The sequence below is a fragment of the Gossypium hirsutum genome, chromosome D11, assembly GCF_007990345.1.
Source record: "Gossypium hirsutum isolate 1008001.06 chromosome D11, Gossypium_hirsutum_v2.1, whole genome shotgun sequence".
Taxonomy (NCBI): Eukaryota; Viridiplantae; Streptophyta; class Magnoliopsida; order Malvales; family Malvaceae; genus Gossypium; species Gossypium hirsutum.
The window spans coordinates 72,679,226-72,697,956 of NC_053447.1; the positions used below are offsets into that span (position 1 = coordinate 72,679,226).

General features: G+C 37.0%; 4 protein-coding genes across 4 annotated transcripts; 2 read left to right on the top strand and 2 right to left on the bottom strand.

Annotated features, from left to right (window-relative positions):
- Positions 1-6,858: 6,858 nt before the first annotated feature.
- LOC121223585 (phosphatidylinositol:ceramide inositolphosphotransferase 1) lies at positions 6,859-9,759 on the top strand. Its single transcript, XM_041105330.1, has 10 exons — positions 6,859-7,650; positions 7,746-7,844; positions 8,240-8,326; positions 8,407-8,475; positions 8,626-8,706; positions 8,881-8,952; positions 9,120-9,180; positions 9,286-9,388; positions 9,482-9,577; positions 9,669-9,759. The coding sequence occupies exons 1-10, from the start codon at positions 7,618-7,620 to the stop codon at positions 9,718-9,720; spliced, it is 753 nt and encodes a 250-aa protein (XP_040961264.1). The 5' UTR covers positions 6,859-7,617; the 3' UTR covers positions 9,721-9,759.
- A 658-nt stretch (positions 9,760-10,417) lies between these two features.
- LOC107941709 (uncharacterized) lies at positions 10,418-11,812 on the bottom strand. The gene is made up of 3 exons (XM_016875293.2): positions 11,472-11,812; positions 11,071-11,388; positions 10,418-10,943 (listed from the first exon to the last, which is right to left on the bottom strand). The coding sequence occupies exons 1-3, from the start codon at positions 11,533-11,535 to the stop codon at positions 10,795-10,797; spliced, it is 531 nt and encodes a 176-aa protein (XP_016730782.2). The 5' UTR covers positions 11,536-11,812; the 3' UTR covers positions 10,418-10,794.
- Positions 11,813-12,681: 869 nt separating this feature from the next.
- Positions 12,682-14,493, top strand: LOC121223586 (fructose-1,6-bisphosphatase, chloroplastic). The gene is made up of 4 exons (XM_041105332.1): positions 12,682-13,266; positions 13,355-13,579; positions 13,659-14,165; positions 14,260-14,493. The coding sequence occupies exons 1-4, from the start codon at positions 12,832-12,834 to the stop codon at positions 14,329-14,331; spliced, it is 1,239 nt and encodes a 412-aa protein (XP_040961266.1). The 5' UTR covers positions 12,682-12,831; the 3' UTR covers positions 14,332-14,493.
- A 488-nt stretch (positions 14,494-14,981) lies between these two features.
- LOC107898845 (O-fucosyltransferase 19) lies at positions 14,982-17,777 on the bottom strand. The gene is made up of 7 exons (XM_016824406.2): positions 17,021-17,777; positions 16,776-16,848; positions 16,615-16,685; positions 16,459-16,547; positions 16,247-16,379; positions 15,460-16,169; positions 14,982-15,378 (listed from the first exon to the last, which is right to left on the bottom strand). The coding sequence occupies exons 1-7, from the start codon at positions 17,570-17,572 to the stop codon at positions 15,150-15,152; spliced, it is 1,857 nt and encodes a 618-aa protein (XP_016679895.2). The 5' UTR covers positions 17,573-17,777; the 3' UTR covers positions 14,982-15,149.
- Between the last annotated feature and the right edge of the window lie 954 nt (positions 17,778-18,731).

Consider the following 18,731-nt stretch of genomic DNA (forward strand, 5'->3'; position numbering starts at 1 on the left):
AATTTCATCCAACAATTATTATCCACCATCACCACCATCTCTTTTTTAATTATTATTGGTAGCATTTATTTTCGAGATTCATAATAAATAAATCATATACAATCCAGTGGGGTTGTGTTGAGAGTTTTGTCAGGCAAAACCAGCAAGTGTCCGTAAAGGCAAGAAATGTCAGATAAACATCTCGGTTGTCGGATACATTTCCTACCTAAACCCAAATGCTTCATCATATTTACAACAAACAAAAATAATTGAAATTTTTTAGATAAATACGTGTAACGTGTCACATATTAATTTATTTTATTTAATATAAAAAATTAATTTGTCTATTTTTAAGTAAGAGAGAAATATAATATGACAGGTATGTAGTAGTTAGATAAAAGAAAGGCATGGATGGTTTAATCCAACTTTGAAGTTTTTTTTCTTTGGCCATTAATGAAACAAAGATGGGGATAATAGGGGCATGGTGTAGTGATTGTGCACCATTTTGAGTTTGCCTCAATTAATCGCCTGCACCAATCTGAAAGTGTCCACCAGGCTTTAGCTTGAATGGATTGTAATGTTGTCCTGTCTCCTCCCATATGTTACTATTTGCATGTTACGATGCTAAATTTAATGGGTTTGGATTAATTGAAAAAAGAATGAGAGACTCATGCGCAAAGGAATTTTAGGGTTTTGTAGGGGAGTGGTGGTTAGCTAGGCAATGTTGGTGTGTGTGTGGTAGTGATGTGAGCTGCCCCGTGTGGTCACATTTTGTCCTTTATTTTATTGTTTGTTCCTCATAACCTTAATTTTTCCAAATAGACCAGTTATTGATCTAAATATTTATATTATCTTCAATCACTTAATTCTTAGTACTAGTGCTGATTACCATCGAGTATCTAAATTATAATCTTCATTAAATAGGAGGTAATGCCTTCACGCATCCTTACGCCCTCCCATTGACAAATATCATTACTAATCACTGATTATTGGCATTTTATAGATCTCTAATTGAAAAAAAATAGGCACCCAATCAATGGTTCGAGGATTTCTTTATTCATTGGGCATTGTGGGTTGGGATTGAATTGATTACATAATTGTGGATTATGGATTTTGATTGTCCCTTTTGGTTATCAGTAACTACTGGTGCGAATTGCTTCCTCCTGAACCCTGCCCTGCCCCCGGGCCAGGAGGCGTATTTTTAGCTCCTTTTAACTCTGGCTTTCAAATAAATCTTTTTTTATTAGTAAGTATCGGAGATCTTTTATTCACGAGTTTTCTTCTGTTCTGTTACATTAAATTTGGTTTTATCGTCAGTTTATGTATTGTGCCCACGTTTTATCCGGTTTTCTTAGCAACGTTATTTCATAAAAATGAATGAAATTTTAATGGGAGATCTTTGTCTTTTATTGTATAGATATTTACATTTTTATTAAAGAACAAAATTTAATCTATTCTAATGGGCATGTACTTACGTTACCATACTCGACTGCTGGTTATTTTATTTTTTTGCCCAATGCTGGCTGGCCCTCGTACCCTGCCCGCCTTGTAACGCCATGCATGCTTTTATGTAACAACCAGCATTACCTTTTACCAAGCTTTCTATTTTCTTGCTTCTTTTCTTGTTCTTTCTCATGGCTAAAGTTTTAGACGACGCTGAGTTTTGGCTTCCGTCTCAGTTTTTAACCGACGATGAGTTTGGGTTGGGCTTAATTTTCCGGTTGAGTCTGTGGTGGTTCTACTGAAACAGACAGTGATGAAGAAGATTACCTGCTGAGTTACTCGTCTAATGGCCCACTCTACTCTCCGGAACAACCATGCGTTTGCCTCTCAATACTCCAGGTTGATTTAAACAATTAACACAACTTCTCTGGTCAGTTATTAGGGATGGGTTCTAATTTCATTTCTTGTTTCGGTTTTTTAGGGAACGGGTGTTGCCCAGTTCGCCTCAACGACTCTATGTGCGTTAAGGAGCGGTTGTAGCTGCAAGCAAGGGCCTCATGGAAGCTTTAACTGTCATCTCGAGTTTCATCGCCGCTGGGAAGGTGGGATTATGCGGCGGTGGGCAGGGGAAGTGGCAAGCATGCGAGAGAATAGAGAATCATCGTCGGTGGATTCACCCACAGAGGTCTCTTGGTCCACCCGGCAAGAAAGTCCATTGATGTTCTGGTTTTACCCTTTTCACCAGTCACTTTCTCACCGCAATTTGCAGGCCAGTCAAGTAAAATACCCTCAAACCTGCTTAAAATTGCCTTTTTTTCCCCTCCGCCTGGTATTAATTTGGGTGTTTCATTTTCTAATTGCAGGTTCAACAATTGAAGCAACAACAGCTAATAAACAATAAACATAACATCAGTATCAGCAGACTACAGCCTTGTGTCCAAAACAAAGGAAGGAAAGTAATATAATAGGCCTTTGGGTATGTCTCCATCTGCATGGCACCTCTACAGCCACCAAACGGGTCAGTATGCGGGTGTTTTCTTGGGGAATCCAAATGGTAAAAGGAATGTACTGGAACTGGTGTTTTCCTGCCCAGTCATATTGGTACGCCTTCTGAATCAACAAGAACCAGGTAATACATACATGCCCATTTAGCCATTTCCTGTTTTTGTTCTTTTTTAATTGTTGTCCCTTTGTAACATTTTGTTATTTGGCAGCTTGTTCAACTGTTCTACTTCCAGCTAGAGTAGTTCAAGCCTTGAATTGAACCTGATGAGATGGTGCTAGACCAATCTTCATCTGGGTTCAATCACAAGTTTCATGCTGATAATGGTAATAAAAAATAAAAACAAATCTTGGGCAAACTAGTTTTGATTTTCAAATTTAAATTACTTTCTAGTTATGGGTTTTACTTATATTTGTAGATGCTGCTGCTTTGAAGCTTCGAAGTGCAGGGACTGGGAATGTTTTTTCAAGTAAGAAACAGCACAACTCAAGGCCTCACCAAGGATCAACCGTGAAGTTCAGTTACCAAGATTGGACTTATTGACTCAACTTTGCATATGGTTGTTGACTAAATAGTAGTATAGATGACATATATAGGTTTTTAGGGTTAGGTTAGATGAAAATCAATAATTTTCTAGTTTCCAGGAATGATGGTGATATATATATATGGGGTTGCAGCCAGATTTGTTCATTACTTTGGGCTTAGGGAAAACCAGTTAAAGCTATAGGAAGAGGTTACTCTTTTGTAATCTGGGAATAAGTATATGTTGTTGAAAGTGAAAATGTTAATGAATGAACGAGGTTTTATTACAACATCCCATTTTCATTAATATCAGAATATATTATATACTTTTAAATGATGGATTTGGTGAGGACTAGATAAGGTAAAAAGGATAGTGATGGAGACATGGAATCGGTCGACCACGTCGAGGCTATGATCTTTAAACGCCGGTTCTATGCGCGTAACTGTGTTTTGGGGGCAGTTACGTGCCTTTAGTGGTGGTTGGACGGTGTGCATTACGTTACATGTGTGGGGTTTTATTTACTGGTCCACAATATTACATTGTTTCTTTTCATATTGGAAACCCCTCCTATGTCTCATAGTCACCATTAAAATAGTGAGAATTTACTGAATAACCTTTCATACTTATAATTGCATGAGATTTATAATTTGTGTGGTTACCGACTTATGAGGCAAAGGAAGTGAGGACAAAGTACATACATCATTTTCCTCATGTCAAATTTTATATTACAGTTAAGTTTGATTTGAGGGTTTCAGCAGTTACCACTTGGACTTCCTGTGGTTGGGTCCCCTGTTTTTTCTTCTCTTCCACTTGGCCTCAAAGCAAATGGCTAAACAATTTTCCCTTCAAGGTAGACCACTCCTTTCCATTCGAAACCATTTATTATCCGAGTGTGTTCATGTTTGGTTAACTTGCATTTTAAATTGGTTCTGGCTTCTGACATACTGTAATCACCAAATGTTAGAACTAAGGGATGTTGTTGGGAGACATATGTAACACTTGTGCTCTGTCTCCTCAGCTGGAACGACGAAGAACTGGATTGCATGGCCGCAACGGCAGCTATGAAGATTCCAAGCTTGTAGGGACATGACAGAGATAATAGATATGCAAGCAAAAGGCAAAACAAATTCAGACAGGCCTGTCTATGATCTCTGTCATGACCCTTTGAGCAAAATAAATAAGTACTACACGGGTGAAAACTATCAGTTTCCCCTTCTTGTCATGATATATATTATCAAAATTATTGTCTTTAGAAGCTGGATTTTTCAAGATTTATTTATTAATGTAATGATAAATTATATTATCATTCGATAATTTTAATATATATTTGATAGGAGGAAGTCTAGATGATAGTTGATTCACTTTTGGAATTCCTACGTGCAATAATATGTGGTAGCATAGCATTGGGAAGAACATTATTCATCAACATGGAAAAAGGAAACCGACTTAGTTTTAGTACCCCAAACATTGAAATAATGCTTTGCTTGTCTAGCCATCGGAAAGAAAAAAGAAAGTGGTTTCACCTAAATGGCAATTATATAACTTTAATAAATGGATGCAATAATGATGATAATAATTATAATAAAGCTTATAATTTCGAACATCTTCATTTTGGCTTTTTGTTTCATGGACTAAGGAAAGAAAGAAAAAACATGGTTCACTTATTAAAGTTTATAATAATTTTATTTTGTAATTTCACCACTACATGAATATTTTTTACTAGATAAGGTCCTAGAAGAGGTAAAAAACATGGACGACTTTGTACTAAAAGTTGGATTGTATTTGCCCATTTACTTAAAAAATAGCAAATTAATCTTTGTATATTAGAGCAAATTAATCCTTTCTGTTAAAATTTTCATCTATTTTATTGTTAAAAAACTAGCATGATTGAAAAATTACCAGATAATTACACGTAATGTGCCATATGCCATGTGTACCTCATCCTATATACAGGGGATCCTCTCTTCCTTATTTGTTCGTTTTAGTAATGGAAGGCTTGGGCATATGACTGAAGCAGCTATGGGAAGGGGTCTTGGAACCTTTGTTACTTTCTCATAGAGTCCTGCCTAATCTCACCTTTTCTTTGCAGATGACCTTTTGTTTTTTTGCAGAGCTGAAGATAAGGGTGTTGATTGTCTCAACCATGTCCTGGATAAATTCTGTCATTACTCAGGGCTTCGTGTTAATAGGTTGAAGACCCAAGTATTTTTCTCAGGATGTTTCAGAAAAGGTTGCGTCAAGGTTGGGTGTCAAACTTGTTTTACTAAAGTCAACGGTCTAGGCAAGTATCTTGGTATACCCTTATTTCATAATAGGGTGGGGGTTGGTACGTTTCAGTTTCTAGTTGATAAAGTCCGAGCTAGACTTTTGGGATGCTCGGAAACTATTGTTGGTTGGCTGCCTTACTCTAGTAAAGAGTGTGCTAATTACAGTCCCCAATTATTTCATGGATACTGCTAGATTTCCAACATCGGTCTACTATGAATTGAAAAATTGGCTCAGAATTTTTGTGGGGATCATCAGCCTCGGAAAGAAAGGTGTATTTGGTAAATTGAGATGATTATTGCACATTGAATTTAAATGGGGCTTGGGATTAGAAGACTTCAGGATCAGAACAAACTATTCCTGTTAAAATTGGGTTTCAACATGGAGACCAATACTGATGAATAAATATAATTTTCATGGGATCTTGTTAATGGCATTCAGCGTAGTAGTTGCTCCTACATCTGGCGAACCATAGCTAATGTTGGAGAAGAAAGAAGGGTCTCATTGGAGATTCGAGATGTGTTTGGTAATTTTTGCTTGATCCTGACTTAAGGATCGGGTCTTTGGCAATATTACAAAGTAACGAACCTATTCATTTCCCTGCGTGTTTGCAATGTTGTTAATACGGATGGTTCATGGAATGTGGTTTGGTTACAATCGACTCTTCCTTGTGAGTTTCTGAAGCGGATAATGGGATGCGCACCATCGGTGGAAACTGCTAGACAAGATTACTTAACATGGAAATGGATGTTGGGAGGTGTTTTCTCTACTGCAGGAACGTACAAGAATTGCTTGCCCATAATGTCCAAAAGAAACTCGAAAGTGATTATTCACTTGGAAAGTTATGGCACCACAAAAGTTCATTTTTTTCTTTGGTTACTTGCTTGTGGTAAACTCTTGACTAGTGAAGTACGTACAAGGCGAGGTATGTCCAATTATCCCTTTTGTGAACGCTATGGTTCATGTATAGAATCTATAATTTATGTAGTTTGAGATTAAGGATTTGCTCAAGCTGTTTGGAAATCGGTTGTCTCGAGGTCTAATTGGAATGTTTCTTCAACCTTCCACTTGTCAAGTGGATTATTTGGAACATTAGGAATGCGGGAAAGTTCAATTCCAATGTGGTAAATGGGGTTTTTTCTATTCAATTGATGTTGGTTCCTTTGGAAGAATCGAAATGATTTTATCTTTAATCATGCTAGTGGCAATAGTTATGATCTTATTTTCTCAGCGGTCACTTAGACAGAGTCTCTGAATACCAAGGGTTTGGCTTAAGCTTAGACAACTAAATCCAGTTTGAGGGGGTGGTGGCAACTCCCAAACACCGAATGGGTCAAAGTTAAGGTGGATGGCTCAGTTTCAAAGGTTAATTCGAGGGCGATTTAGGTGGAGCGATAAGTGACCTAATGGGGGTTAGCTTGTCAGATTCGGAATAGTAACAAGATTGACTGATATTTTTCAAGTTGAAGCGAGAGCAATTTGTGAAGGTTTAAAGTTAGCTTGGGCACGAGTTCCGTCAGGTGGAAGTGGAGAGTGATAATATCCTTTTAGTTGACATCTTGCAAAATAGATTAGCCGAAAACAATAGTGTTGCTGAAGTTAAAATGATTTATTTTTAGGTTAAAAAATTAACAAGTGAAATTAGTCTCATCTCTAGAGATTTTAATAAAGTTGGTAACTCTATGGCAAAGGAGGCTAGAGATAATATGGAGTGCGACTGATTTTAGAAGCACATATACATCAAGCGTTGTCTACGAAAGTGGTTGTTAATTAGGCTAATTAGTCCTTTAGCTTAAGTTATTTTTTCTTACCAAAAAAAAATCTCATTATATTCTCTCTGGATCGCTCTCTCTCACTTTCGCAGTAATTAGTTGGTGTGAAGTTTGGTATTTGTCTTTGAGTATAAGGTAATTTATATTTTCTTTCAATTTTTTTTATAAAAAAAGAATTGTTTTGAATCATTTGTCACAGTTCTCAACTGTCTCTCCGTGTTCATCTCGTGTTGTTGAACACCCAGAATCAACGAATAATTAAAAAAAAACCCAAATCATAAACCTTTGCTTTTCTTTCACTGTCTTCGTTTATATCGAACCCAAAGGACCCTTTATTCTTTTCACTCTTTTACTACTTTTTTTTCTTTATGTTGCTTGTTTATTCGATCTTGATCGTGGGATCGCGAGTGTTTGATCACTTGAAGAGTTTATTAAAGGGGTGGCATTTTCAGTTGTGGTGGATTTGAAGTTAGGTTATTGGTGGATAAAATAAACTTCTTTTACTTTTTTTGAAGTTAAGATTTTTGTGTGAGTTTTTTTTTTCTTTTTTTTGGGGGGGGGTTAGTTAAACAATGTTGACTTAACTGCTGGGTTGTGAAGTACTATGGAAGTGGTTGTCGTACGGCTACAAGATGACGCTTTACATTGGTCGCGAAGCTTCGAAGGTGTGTGTGTTTGCCTTCTTTTCTATTCGAGAAATGGAAATTTGTTTAGGGATTTTGATTTGATATTTGGGTTGTTTTTCTTTTGTTTCTTCTAGTTATGGAAGAGAATTTGTGCAGAGGCAACTACAGAGATCAATCTTCTTCTAGACAATTGGAAATACGTTCTTGCTGGTCTCATTTTCAGGTTTCATTTTGTTTTTCTTCTTAGTTCAATATCTAAAAAAAAAAGCATTTTTAGTAGTGGATGTGTAGTGGAAAAGCAAGCATTTTGTTTTAATGGAGATGCTTGTTTTAATGAAAAGAAGTAGGTTCTGGTGAACTGTTAGTGATCGTGGTTTCTTACTTAGAGAACTCAAGCTTATGCTTTTAGCATAAGATAAATCTTCTATCATGGTTCATACAGATTGTTTGAGCTCATGTATGTTACTTTACATTGCTTCTCAAAAGGATTTCATCCAAGCTTTGTTTAGTGTGTACATCTTCCTAATTTGAAGTATGCTTAACTTATGGTTCTTTTATAACTTGAACATTTAGTAGGCTGTTGCTTTTGTTTTGGGTCTGAAATGTGCATTTACTTTCTATAATGCAGTACATTCATGGTCTAGCTGCCCATGGAGTTCATTATCTACACCGGCCAGGGCCGACACTTCAGGATCTTGGATACTTTCTTCTTCCAGTAAGAACAAGTTTCTTTTGTTTTTGCTCTTTGCTTATATCTATTATGTGTCTCATATTTGATTAAATGCATAAATTTAGGAGCTTGGGCAAGATAAAGCCTACATCAGTGAGATGGTCTTCACCTTTGTTTTTTTGTCATTTGTCTTGGTAAGGTTATTCTGTTACTTCTCTATTGATAATTCCATTAGTTCTATTCAGTTCTTACATTTTTACTACATGATATGACGAATCTTTTAATTTCAGTTCTTTTGGCATTTTTCGTGTCTCTAGTTCTAACATGTGAATTGTTATTTGCAGTGGACTTTGCATCCTTTCATCTTCAAGAGCAAAAAGATCTATACTGTTCTAATTTGGTGCAGGGTGCTAGCATTTTTAGTTGTGAGTGTTGATACTTAAGTGTTCCGGTTCTTTTTTAGATTTCCTTCCGTCATATTATGGTAATGTATGTTATCGTGGTTAAGTGAGAATCAACTTTGATAAATCATGCAACCTTAAGCTATTTTTAAGTAATTTAATTACAGTTTGTTTTCTTTGTTTATTTATTTGCTGCAGGCTTCTCAGATTCTTCGAATCATCACATTCTATTCTACTCAGCTTCCTGGACCAAATTATCATTGCCGAGAGGTATAGACTTAAAATTATGTGTATTGGCTCTCAACTTTATGCTTACATTTTTAAATGGTATTCTTTTATTAATTTGTTTCTGCACTGAACATTTGTTCTCTAGGAGTTAATATAAGAAATGAAAATTGATTTTTAAGACCATTTACTAAACATCATGTTTTTTGCAGGGTTCGAAGCTGGCCAGGTTGCCAAAGCCGAGTAATGTGCAAGAAGTCCTCTTAATTAATTGTATGTATTCTTATTTTACTGTAGATTTCAACTTACCACCTTTAAGGATATAAATATGTTTTCTGAATAAGTATTTTGGATCTTTTGCTTGTCATATGTTTGCAGTTCCTCAAGGCGTAGTTTATGGTTGTGGCGACTTGATTTTTTCGTCACACATGATCTTCACCCTGGTCTTTGTGCTCACCTATCAGAAATATGGCACACGAAGGTAAAGCGTGGCTACTATTCTTGCTTGCTCTATTGACATGCGTGTGTAGACAATTTGATGGGTTTCTGATGGTATATTGTTGTACAATTGCAGGTGTATAAAGCAATGTGCTTGGTTGCTAGCAATAATTCAAAGTCTGTTGATTGTAGCATCCCGCAAACATTACACGGTTGACATAGCTGTTGCTTGGTATGAACTGTGAAGTATACATTCAGAATTTCTATTTGATAATTAAAATGTTAGTTTCAATTTAGTTTACTATTGTATGATTTTTCTGCAGGTATACTGTTAATTTAGTGGTATTCTTTGTAAACAAGAAACTTCCAGGTTAGAATGTTTTGAAACCATATTTTAATTCTTCCCCCAATTGTGAGGCATAAGCCTTGTTAGCAGTTCTAACACTCTATGATATTACTGCAGAATTGCTGACAGAAGCAATGGAAATTCACCCGTTTTGCTACCATTGAGCACCAAAGACAAGGATAGTAAGACCAAAGAAGAGAATCACAAGCTCTTGAATGGGAATTCTGTAGACCATGCAGATCGGCCGTAGTAGTTTAACTTAAGGGCCAGATTCTGGAAAATGCCAATGGAATCCATGTTGCTTGGATGATGGGAGCTGCTTGAATCCTTGTGATTTGTATTATTAGAAAAACAGAAATTTGAGTAGTCCATTGTGCAGTGCTCTGTGTCTTTGCTTAAAAACATCAGCCATCAATCATCATCAGCATGCAACATGTATCATGGAAGTTCCCGAGTTCCTATCACAGCTATCATCTCTTTCTCATGTTGATAAAACCCTCATTTACTGTAACTGTTGGAATACCCGATTCTTCTCTCAACATTGTGTGAAATGGTGAAAATTTTAGTTGTAGGTCTCTCGATGCCGAAGGCTATTGAGATAAACTAGTTTTTAAAGTGAGAATTTAAATGTTTTATATTTCATTTCAAGACAGGATTGCAGGTGGGGGACATAGAATATAAATACAATGAAAAGTAAAAAGGGGTAGGAATTGTGGCCCGTTGATGTTGCTTTGAAACTGTAATTCCTGCAAGCAAAAAAAGGCTGAAGTTGACAGGATCTAGCACATGGCATTCCCATTTTTCTTGCTGTTTTCATGTGTTGGTTTCCTGGCCCTTCCTTTTTTTATACTTTGGAAATGCTTCTTTTTTTCCTTATATAACTAAGCCAGGCTGCCTGGTATAATTTGCATTTATAAACAAAAAGGTAGATAGTATATTACCAATACCATTAATTGTTCATGGTTAAAACCTTTTCTTTTTCTAACATGATAGCGAACATATAGCCCTTAGTGAATTCCAATCATATAAAGATATTATTCCTCAAGCCAAAATTTACGTATCGAAGCTAAACGATTATGACAAGACCAAGACCAGTAACTTGATCACAGAGGAGCTGAGGCAGGAGTAACACCGAACAATGACCCTGATTCACTAGAAACTGGACCAGGGGCAGCACCGGAGCTCAAGAGCTCCATCAACGTACGCCGAGGGTCGGTGCGCTGAGCCTCACAGAGATCTGCCAGAAGCACTCCTACACGTGTAGAATATACATTAACTTCCATTCCTGGTAGAATATATTCCTTTGATTGAATCACAAGCAAAGCAGTTACTTTCACGTACGTGTAAAAACATGCATGAAAAATTGGAAAGCAAGATACCTTCACCGGCGGCCAAATTGAAGTAAAGGTCGACAATGTTGGGGCAGTATTGGTAGCAAGCCGGGGAGCAAAGCTTGGCAGTGAATTGTGGCTCGAGAAGGGAATCGGATGAAAAACCGGTGGAAGTTCTATCAACCCCACAAGCACGTACACATTCATCGCTTTCGATATAATCGGCCAACGACACCACCACCACCTCCGAAGTTCGGCATTCGTAGCCGTCTTTCTTCACCGATGTTTCCAACAAACATCTCTTCCCAGATGTTGCTATCGAAAACGCACACACATCCTTTGGCAAATCCTCGCAAATAATCTCAGCTACAAAAAAAAAAAAAAAAAACCCAATTATGTAACATGAATATTAAAGTTGTCTTTAAAAATAAATGTGAAGATTAACGTACCTAGGGAAGCATGGAGCAAAAGAGAAGAAAGGAAGAGAAACAAGAGGGGTTTGAACGAAGCCATAGTTAAAGTGATAATATCCAAGCTAGATTGTTGTGAGGCACGTAGAGTGATAGGTAGATTATATACAAATGAATGAAATGTGAAGTGTATGGAACCAATAGGGTTCTTTAACTTAGCCTCTAGTTTATTTTAATTTGGGTTATTAATTAGCTTACAAGTTACAAACAAAGAATTGAGCTTTATCATTGAAGACGCCATTGCCGTTTACCAGTCTCTCTCTCTCTCTCCCTTCTTAGGATTCTTTAGTTTTAATCTTCGTTTTCAATATTATAAAATCATATCTTTCTTTGTTCTTTTCGTTGATTTTAGTTTATGAGTCGATTCTTTTCTTGTTTGGTACTTAAACACGTGTTTGTTCGACAGTAATCTCGTCATCTCCTTTCTTCTGTCTTAGTCTCTAAGGATGTCTTAGGTTCTAAAACTCTGATTCCTAAGGACTAATTGTAGCACATCAGTAAAAGCCAGAGACACAGATTCTTTGTTAATTACAAGAGATTACTTGTTTAACTTATTTAGGTTTGTGCTAGTTTGAGTTTGGGTAGTTTGAATTCTGATTATTGGCTTTTTATTGTTGTTGAGGATTGATTTTTTTAGGAGAAATCTTTAGAGTGTCGTCTATTGGATAGTCGACTGGTAGGAGTTTTGTCTCTTCTACTTTGTCAAGAGTTAGTGGGTCGTGAACGATTGACTACCTGATAAACTTAATTCACAAATCCATCAACCAATGAGCTTCAAGCTTAAGTGGTACTATGATTGCAAATAAGTGGATTATAAGCCTCGGATTAATAGTTTGAGTGCCCTTCATACAAGTGAACTCCATAATTATTACATGTCATATATTAATTTCTCTCTCTTGAGTTTTATTCTGTGAACCAGGTTCATTGAGCAACTACTCATGGCACGTTAGCTCTAGATAGGATATGAAAAAGAAAACCCCACTAAAAGAAAATATTCGATTTTATTGAGAGTCCGATAAGAGATATATGTGAAACCCACCCAACCCAGGTTTGTTATGAGTTGAAGTGCAAAGAATGGCACCATAAAAAAGCCCATATTGCCCATTGGGCCATTTAAAATGAACCATGATCACAAAAATGTATATGCAAAGGAGGATAAGTGGGGTCCCAAAACTAAACAAAGAATCGTTGGGAACCTCACATTCTCAGCTTCAACATCCACAACACAATCCCAATCGACACTGTTGGGCTGCTGTAACACATAAGATTACAATAATAATAAACAAAAATAAAAATATCATACAAGAAGCAAAAAAAAAAAAAGCAGAGAATCAAAATAATGGTTGCAGCAGTGGCAGCAACAGCATCATCTCAACTACTGGTATCAAGTTCCCGCTCTTTGTCACGGCTGTCACCATTTCAGCTATGCGTATTTGATTCCAAGACCCTCGTGTCATGCCCCAGCAATGGCAATGGCAGTAACAACAGTATCAAGAGAAGGCATGTTAGGTGCATGGCTGTGGGGACAGCACCAGAGGCAGAAACCAAGAAAAGTGGGTTCGAAATCCAGACACTAACAGGTTGGTTGTTGAAGCAAGAACAGGCGGGTACTATTGATGCTGAGCTCACTATTGTCCTTTCCAGCATTTCCATGGCCTGTAAGCAAATTGCTTCTTTGGTTCAAAGGGCTAGCATTTCAAACTTGACTGGTGTTCAAGGAGCTGTCAACGTTCAAGGAGAGGATCAAAAGAAGCTCGACGTTGTTTCTAATGAGGTCTTGTTATAAAAAAACTGTCATCAACCATGTCTTACAGTTTATGACATGAACTATGTTTTGCAATTAAATTATGTTACATTTACAGGTGTTCTCTAACTGTTTGAGATCAAGTGGAAGGACAGGGATTATAGCATCAGAGGAAGAAGATGTGCCAGTGGCAGTGGAAGAGAGTTACTCTGGGAACTATATTGTGGTATTTGACCCTCTTGATGGATCATCCAACATTGATGCTGCTGTTTCAACAGGTTCAATTTTTGGGATATACAGTCCCAACGATGAATGCCTAGCAGAAATAGATGATGATTCCACTGTAAGTAGCCTGTCTGAATTTTCTATCCTATATGCAAAATTTGAGATAAAAGCTTCATTGTTACATGCATGGCCTGCAGCTTGGTTCAGCAGAACAAAGATGTGTTGTGAATGTGTGCCAACCAGGGAGTAATCTATTAGCTGCTGGATACTGCATGTACTCGAGCTCTATAATCTTTGTGCTCACGTTAGGGAATGGAGTGTACGCGTTCACCTTGGATCCAATGTATGGTGAATTCGTGTTAACTCAAGAAAAAATTCAGATACCAAAAGCCGGGAAAATATATGCATTCAATGAAGGGAATTACCAATTGTGGGATGATAAGTTGAAGAAGTATATTGATGACCTTAAAGACCCTGGCCCTAGTGGCAAGCCTTATTCAGCTAGATACATTGGAAGCTTGGTTGGAGACTTTCACCGGACACTGCTATATGGTGGAATCTACGGTTACCCTAGAGACAAAAAGAGCAAAAATGGTAAGCTGAGACTCTTGTATGAATGTGCACCAATGAGCTTTATTGTGGAACAAGCTGGTGGGAAAGGATCTGATGGACATCAAAGAATCCTTGATATCCAACCCGTTGAGGTGAGAAACACTTAAAACCTACTGATTGTTTTGTGATTTGTTGTTGCTGGTAAGTTTAGTAATTTGTGTTCTGTTTCTTGTGTTGTTCTAACAGATCCATCAACGTGTACCACTTTATATTGGAAGCCAAGAAGAGGTGGAGAAACTGGAGAAGTATTTGGCTTGAATAAGATGCAAATGAAAAAAGAGTAGTATTTTTGTTTATGGATATAAAGAAATACACTTTATGTTGTAATTCAAAATGAAGACGAACTTGTCCTTGTTCTGTAAATTTTATGGGAATCTTTTTGTTGGCAATGGCAGCACTTCAAGAAGGTCATTGTATGAACCCCTTGTGTTTTTGCCTTTTCCTCTTGCAGATTTGAAGGATTTAAGTTCCATCTGTTGTGTTTTTTTCTTGGTTTTCGGTAAACTTTCTGCAATGTTGAATACCTCTGAGGGTGGCAAGGCAAAACTGCTGGTTAGATTAAAAACAGGATCATGCCAACATGCATGGAAATGGCCGGTAGTTCTAAGCCTCTTACAATGCATATGAGCTAAAATATTATTTTAAATCCAGCTGTGCAGGCCGATTTCGATTCCTTTGTTTCCATTAATTTAAACCTGATATTGCGAAAGAATCAATTTGAAACACAACTGCAAGCTGTTCTGAGGTCAATAAAGACAGAAATCTGTACAAAGCCCTTTCTTGTTTCTCTCCGTAGTAAAACATTCGGCCAACAGAATCGTCTTCATTCTTTTTGTCTCCTTTTCCCCACCATACTTTCATCGAATTACATCCCAGTTCGTAGGAGGTTAATTTGGCAAATGCTTTTCTTTTTAACAACCAAGTTGTTGAAAGAATAATGAATACACTGATTCCATTGTGACATATGTGAGAGCGTGCCTGTATAACTAACCTGACTTGCCTCAGAATTCTACATCACCTGCTCTACTTAACTAAGTTGCTTGTTTGGTCCTCTAACAGCAAACAAACTGGTACTATTATCTTTGAACTGAACTCAAATTCTGCTCAAGCTCCAAAGATCTGCTACATATGCAACCAGGAAGGGGATTTGCATAAAAATTCTCCTCTAGTCGTGGTGACTCTCCCGGCTGTCTTAGGTACGGTGCTCCGAGCCTGTCCAAGTGTAAATGCTTAACTTCCATAGAGAACTGTTCCCAAGATATTACACCTTCGTCCAGCTGATCAATGAGTTTGACAACATTTTGTCTGAAATAAAACAACAATGTTATAACTTAGAACACTTGTCTTAATGTCACTGCTTTCAAAAAATAGTTACATTCTCCATACCTATCAGGCTTGATGGTCTTTCGGAACCCTTCAAACCGTCGATGACCTTGTACTGATTTTCCCATATTCCCATCATAGGTATAAACAAAGACATCACTTTCAAGTGCCACAATGTAATCCAAGGCAGCTAGGCGATTCTGATATGGCTCTAACAGTTTCAGTTCTTGTTCAGTAGCCAAAGTAGAATGAGAAAAGACATTTGGATACTCTGATCGGAAAGCTGCCATGCTATCACGGCCGTAAATATCACCTGCAACAATGTAGATAGGCGTGCTGGATGGGTACCCCAACGCTTTGAGGAACAAAGCTGCTTCTCTAGGTGTCATTGGACATCCACCTTGATGTCGCCGTTGTTCACCGTCAATGGTTTTCTCCCTCCAATGTCTAACCTTGTATCTCATAATTGTGAGCTCATTACCTTCTTGTTCAGTAAGGTTATGGATACAGCCTGTGAATGCAAGCATATCCTTCTCGTACCTTAAGTGCAGAGCAGTGTATGGTTTATTATTGTTCTTTAATCTCTCGACTAAAGTCATCCCAAGATCCTCTATCTCTTTCGTATAGCGAAGAGCCTCATAATTGGCACGGCACCTTAGTCTTTGAATTGAAGTTGGTAGTCCATTATTAGCAAGCCTAGAATCAGTATGTGTGAACTTGATTACCTTATGTCGCTTTAGTAATGGCATCACCTTCTTTCTATAGTAACTAGCCTGCAAATGAAAGCATCTATAAGGCACCATTCCAGTTAACATAAAATTAAACCAAGTATCATCGAAGGTTTCTATACCTTTGACCAAGAAACAGGGGCCTTTACAAGAGGCTTTATTGCTGTGTATTTAACAGGTAGATGTTCAACAATCTTAACATCATCTTTCAGAACATTGATGAAGTGCCTCCAAGCAAAAATATCCTTAAAGTCACTGTTGAAATTTAAAAAGAAAGTTAATCTTTTTAAGCTTATACAAATAAGAGAACTGATATTTAAATATTTAATGTTACCTTGGGTCAGTCCAAAATGATTCATGATCTAGAGAAGGAAGAACCAAGGTGGCATTCATTATCTTAGCAACAGCAACCATATCACAAATCTGCAATTTAATACAGATTAGCTTTTGGAAAACACCAAAAGGTTAAAAACAAGTTTATTAAACTTACTCCTATTCTCATTTGATTCAGTCCTCCATTTGCATGAACGATGATATAACCATTAGTCGTTGATCCGACCCCTGAATTTAATTATGTCAGATTGACAAATATTTCATATACATATATATGATATGGATGTGCTTACAAGTTGAGAAAGGAATATGACATACTTGTTCGATTCTTAGGCCGAGATATACATTGTTGATAATTGTCACTGTTTGGTTTCATCCAAATTTCTGGGGTCTGCAAATAATGCAAGAACATGACATACTTGATGTTGTAAGGAAAAGCTAAGCAAGAAAATGACATACTACAAAGCTAATGTTCATGATACAGTACCCCAGAAACAGTCAAGAGCCAACATATTCAACGCCAAAAAGGAAAAATAACAAAGAAGCATTCATTTTCAACTTACGGAGACCCGTTCAAGGACCCGTTTGGGCACGGAGCTTTGAGTCTCGGCGACAACGCGTTGGGCGGCCAATGTCCAATCATCTTTAAACGCCTGTAAGATCAACAGTCCGTTTTCGTTTTTCCATTTACCGTTGATCTCGACGTGTCTACAAAGGAACGTGACTTTGAAAAAAACCGAAACAGATATCATCAACAACAAGATCACTCCGAGGATTTTACGCCACACGTCCCCGCCGGATCTCAAACCGGGAACCATATTAGCTGCTTGATGATGACACGTGTTGTCAACACACAGCCAAGAACATAACAAGTTCCTGTGAAGCAGCAGGAGCAGATATCTTATGTGGTGGCCGGAGGAGGAAGAACCGGAAGGAAGGTAACCGTTGGGGTTGTCGGTTTGTTCGTCGTTGTAATAACAGTTTAAATTACAAGAAGATGAACAATTGCTGTCGGACTCTGATGTCGGAAGTTCTGTCACACGTCGTCTTGTAGTAGTGTGTCCACCTTGTTTTAGGCCGCTGTTTGCCGTCTTGTTTGCACTTCCCGACGGCATGGTGTCACCGGAAATATTAAAAGAGAGAAAAAGGAAAGCGAAGAAGAAGAAGAGACAATCAAGCAACTCAACACGAAAATTTTCTTTAATAAATAGGCTTTGCCGTACCTCTTCTATAATGCATGAAAATTGACGAATGGCAAATGGAGAGATGGCAGGACATTGTTTTTATGGGTTTTTCCGAACGTAAGAGGCACGGCCTGTTTGGTTTTTTATTTCATTGTTGGGAATGAATCATAATAATTACAAATACCTGAAACGTGGTGTGTAGAATATAACGTATGGTCATTGGTCAATATTTTTATTAATACCATATACTAATACTTACCATTTCTACAAAAACAAATACTAATACTTACCATTAACACAAGTCTATCTCTAAATCATGGTAACTCTCCAAAACTTACTAAAAACAAAGAATTTTTTGTCATAATTATATATAATAATCTTTTTTGCCGATTGAGTTCTAGTGTGTTGAAGCGCATTATCCTCCTATTTATGGGTTAAGAAGGGGTTATGAATAATTTTAGATACTGCCTTAAAAGTTTAAAAAATAGTATTACTTCGATAATAAATTTAACATCATTTTATGAACATTTAATATATCTAGTAATCTTGATATGAATATTATTATGTTTATGTATTTTGCAATTTAATAATCCTAAACATGTTTGTTGTAGACTTTTTATACATTAAATTCTTACTATATATCTAAACCAAAAAAAAAATCTTACCATATAAATTTTGATATATTTATATCTTTGTATTATGATTATATTATTTCATATTTTATGGAGTTGAGTAAGTTGCTGTAACCCAAACATTCTTTCAGGGCATGGCATTTGAAGCCCTATTTGCCTCCCTAAAGGCATAGCAAAAGGAGACCTGCCAATTACGGTCACACAAGCCCTTGATGCTTAGAGACTGATCGATCATTCTTTCATATTAGAAAAGCATTTTCCATTAGAATTGAAGCTGACGGCAAAAGGGGTTTCACAGTGATTAAACAAGTTGCCATTAGTGTTCAGGCCAATAGCTAGTTGGCATAATTATGTAATGAACTCAATAAACATATCAGCTGCGACGCATATTTATTATTTTAACATCTACTCATTGGTAGTAGTTTAATTAGCATTGATAGGTGATAGGGTTCATATGA

Coding starts and splice junctions, on each gene's coding strand:
- LOC121223586 (XM_041105332.1), top strand. CDS start 12,832: ATGGTTGCAGCAGTGGCAGCAACAGCATCATCTCAACTACTGGTATCA. Junction 13,580..13,658: donor AAATAGATGATGATTCCACT/GTAAGTAGCCTG, acceptor CATGGCCTGCAG/CTTGGTTCAGCAGAACAAAG. Junction 14,166..14,259: donor TTGATATCCAACCCGTTGAG/GTGAGAAACACT, acceptor TTGTTCTAACAG/ATCCATCAACGTGTACCACT.
- LOC121223585 (XM_041105330.1), top strand. CDS start 7,618: ATGACGCTTTACATTGGTCGCGAAGCTTCGAAG. Junction 8,476..8,625: donor TTTTTTTGTCATTTGTCTTG/GTAAGGTTATTC, acceptor TGTTATTTGCAG/TGGACTTTGCATCCTTTCAT. Junction 9,181..9,285: donor AGAAGTCCTCTTAATTAATT/GTATGTATTCTT, acceptor ATATGTTTGCAG/TTCCTCAAGGCGTAGTTTAT.
- LOC107941709 (XM_016875293.2), bottom strand. CDS start 11,535: ATGGCTTCGTTCAAACCCCTCTTGTTTCTCTTCCTTTCTTCTCTTTTG. Junction 11,389..11,471: donor TTTGCTCCATGCTTCCCTAG/GTACGTTAATCT, acceptor TTTTTTTTGTAG/CTGAGATTATTTGCGAGGAT. Junction 10,944..11,070: donor CAATTTGGCCGCCGGTGAAG/GTATCTTGCTTT, acceptor CTACACGTGTAG/GAGTGCTTCTGGCAGATCTC.
- LOC107898845 (XM_016824406.2), bottom strand. CDS start 17,572: ATGCCGTCGGGAAGTGCAAACAAGACGGCAAACAGCGGCCTAAAACAA. Junction 16,548..16,614: donor TGAATCAAATGAGAATAGGA/GTAAGTTTAATA, acceptor ATTAAATTGCAG/ATTTGTGATATGGTTGCTGT. Junction 16,380..16,458: donor TCATTTTGGACTGACCCAAG/GTAACATTAAAT, acceptor AAATTTCAACAG/TGACTTTAAGGATATTTTTG.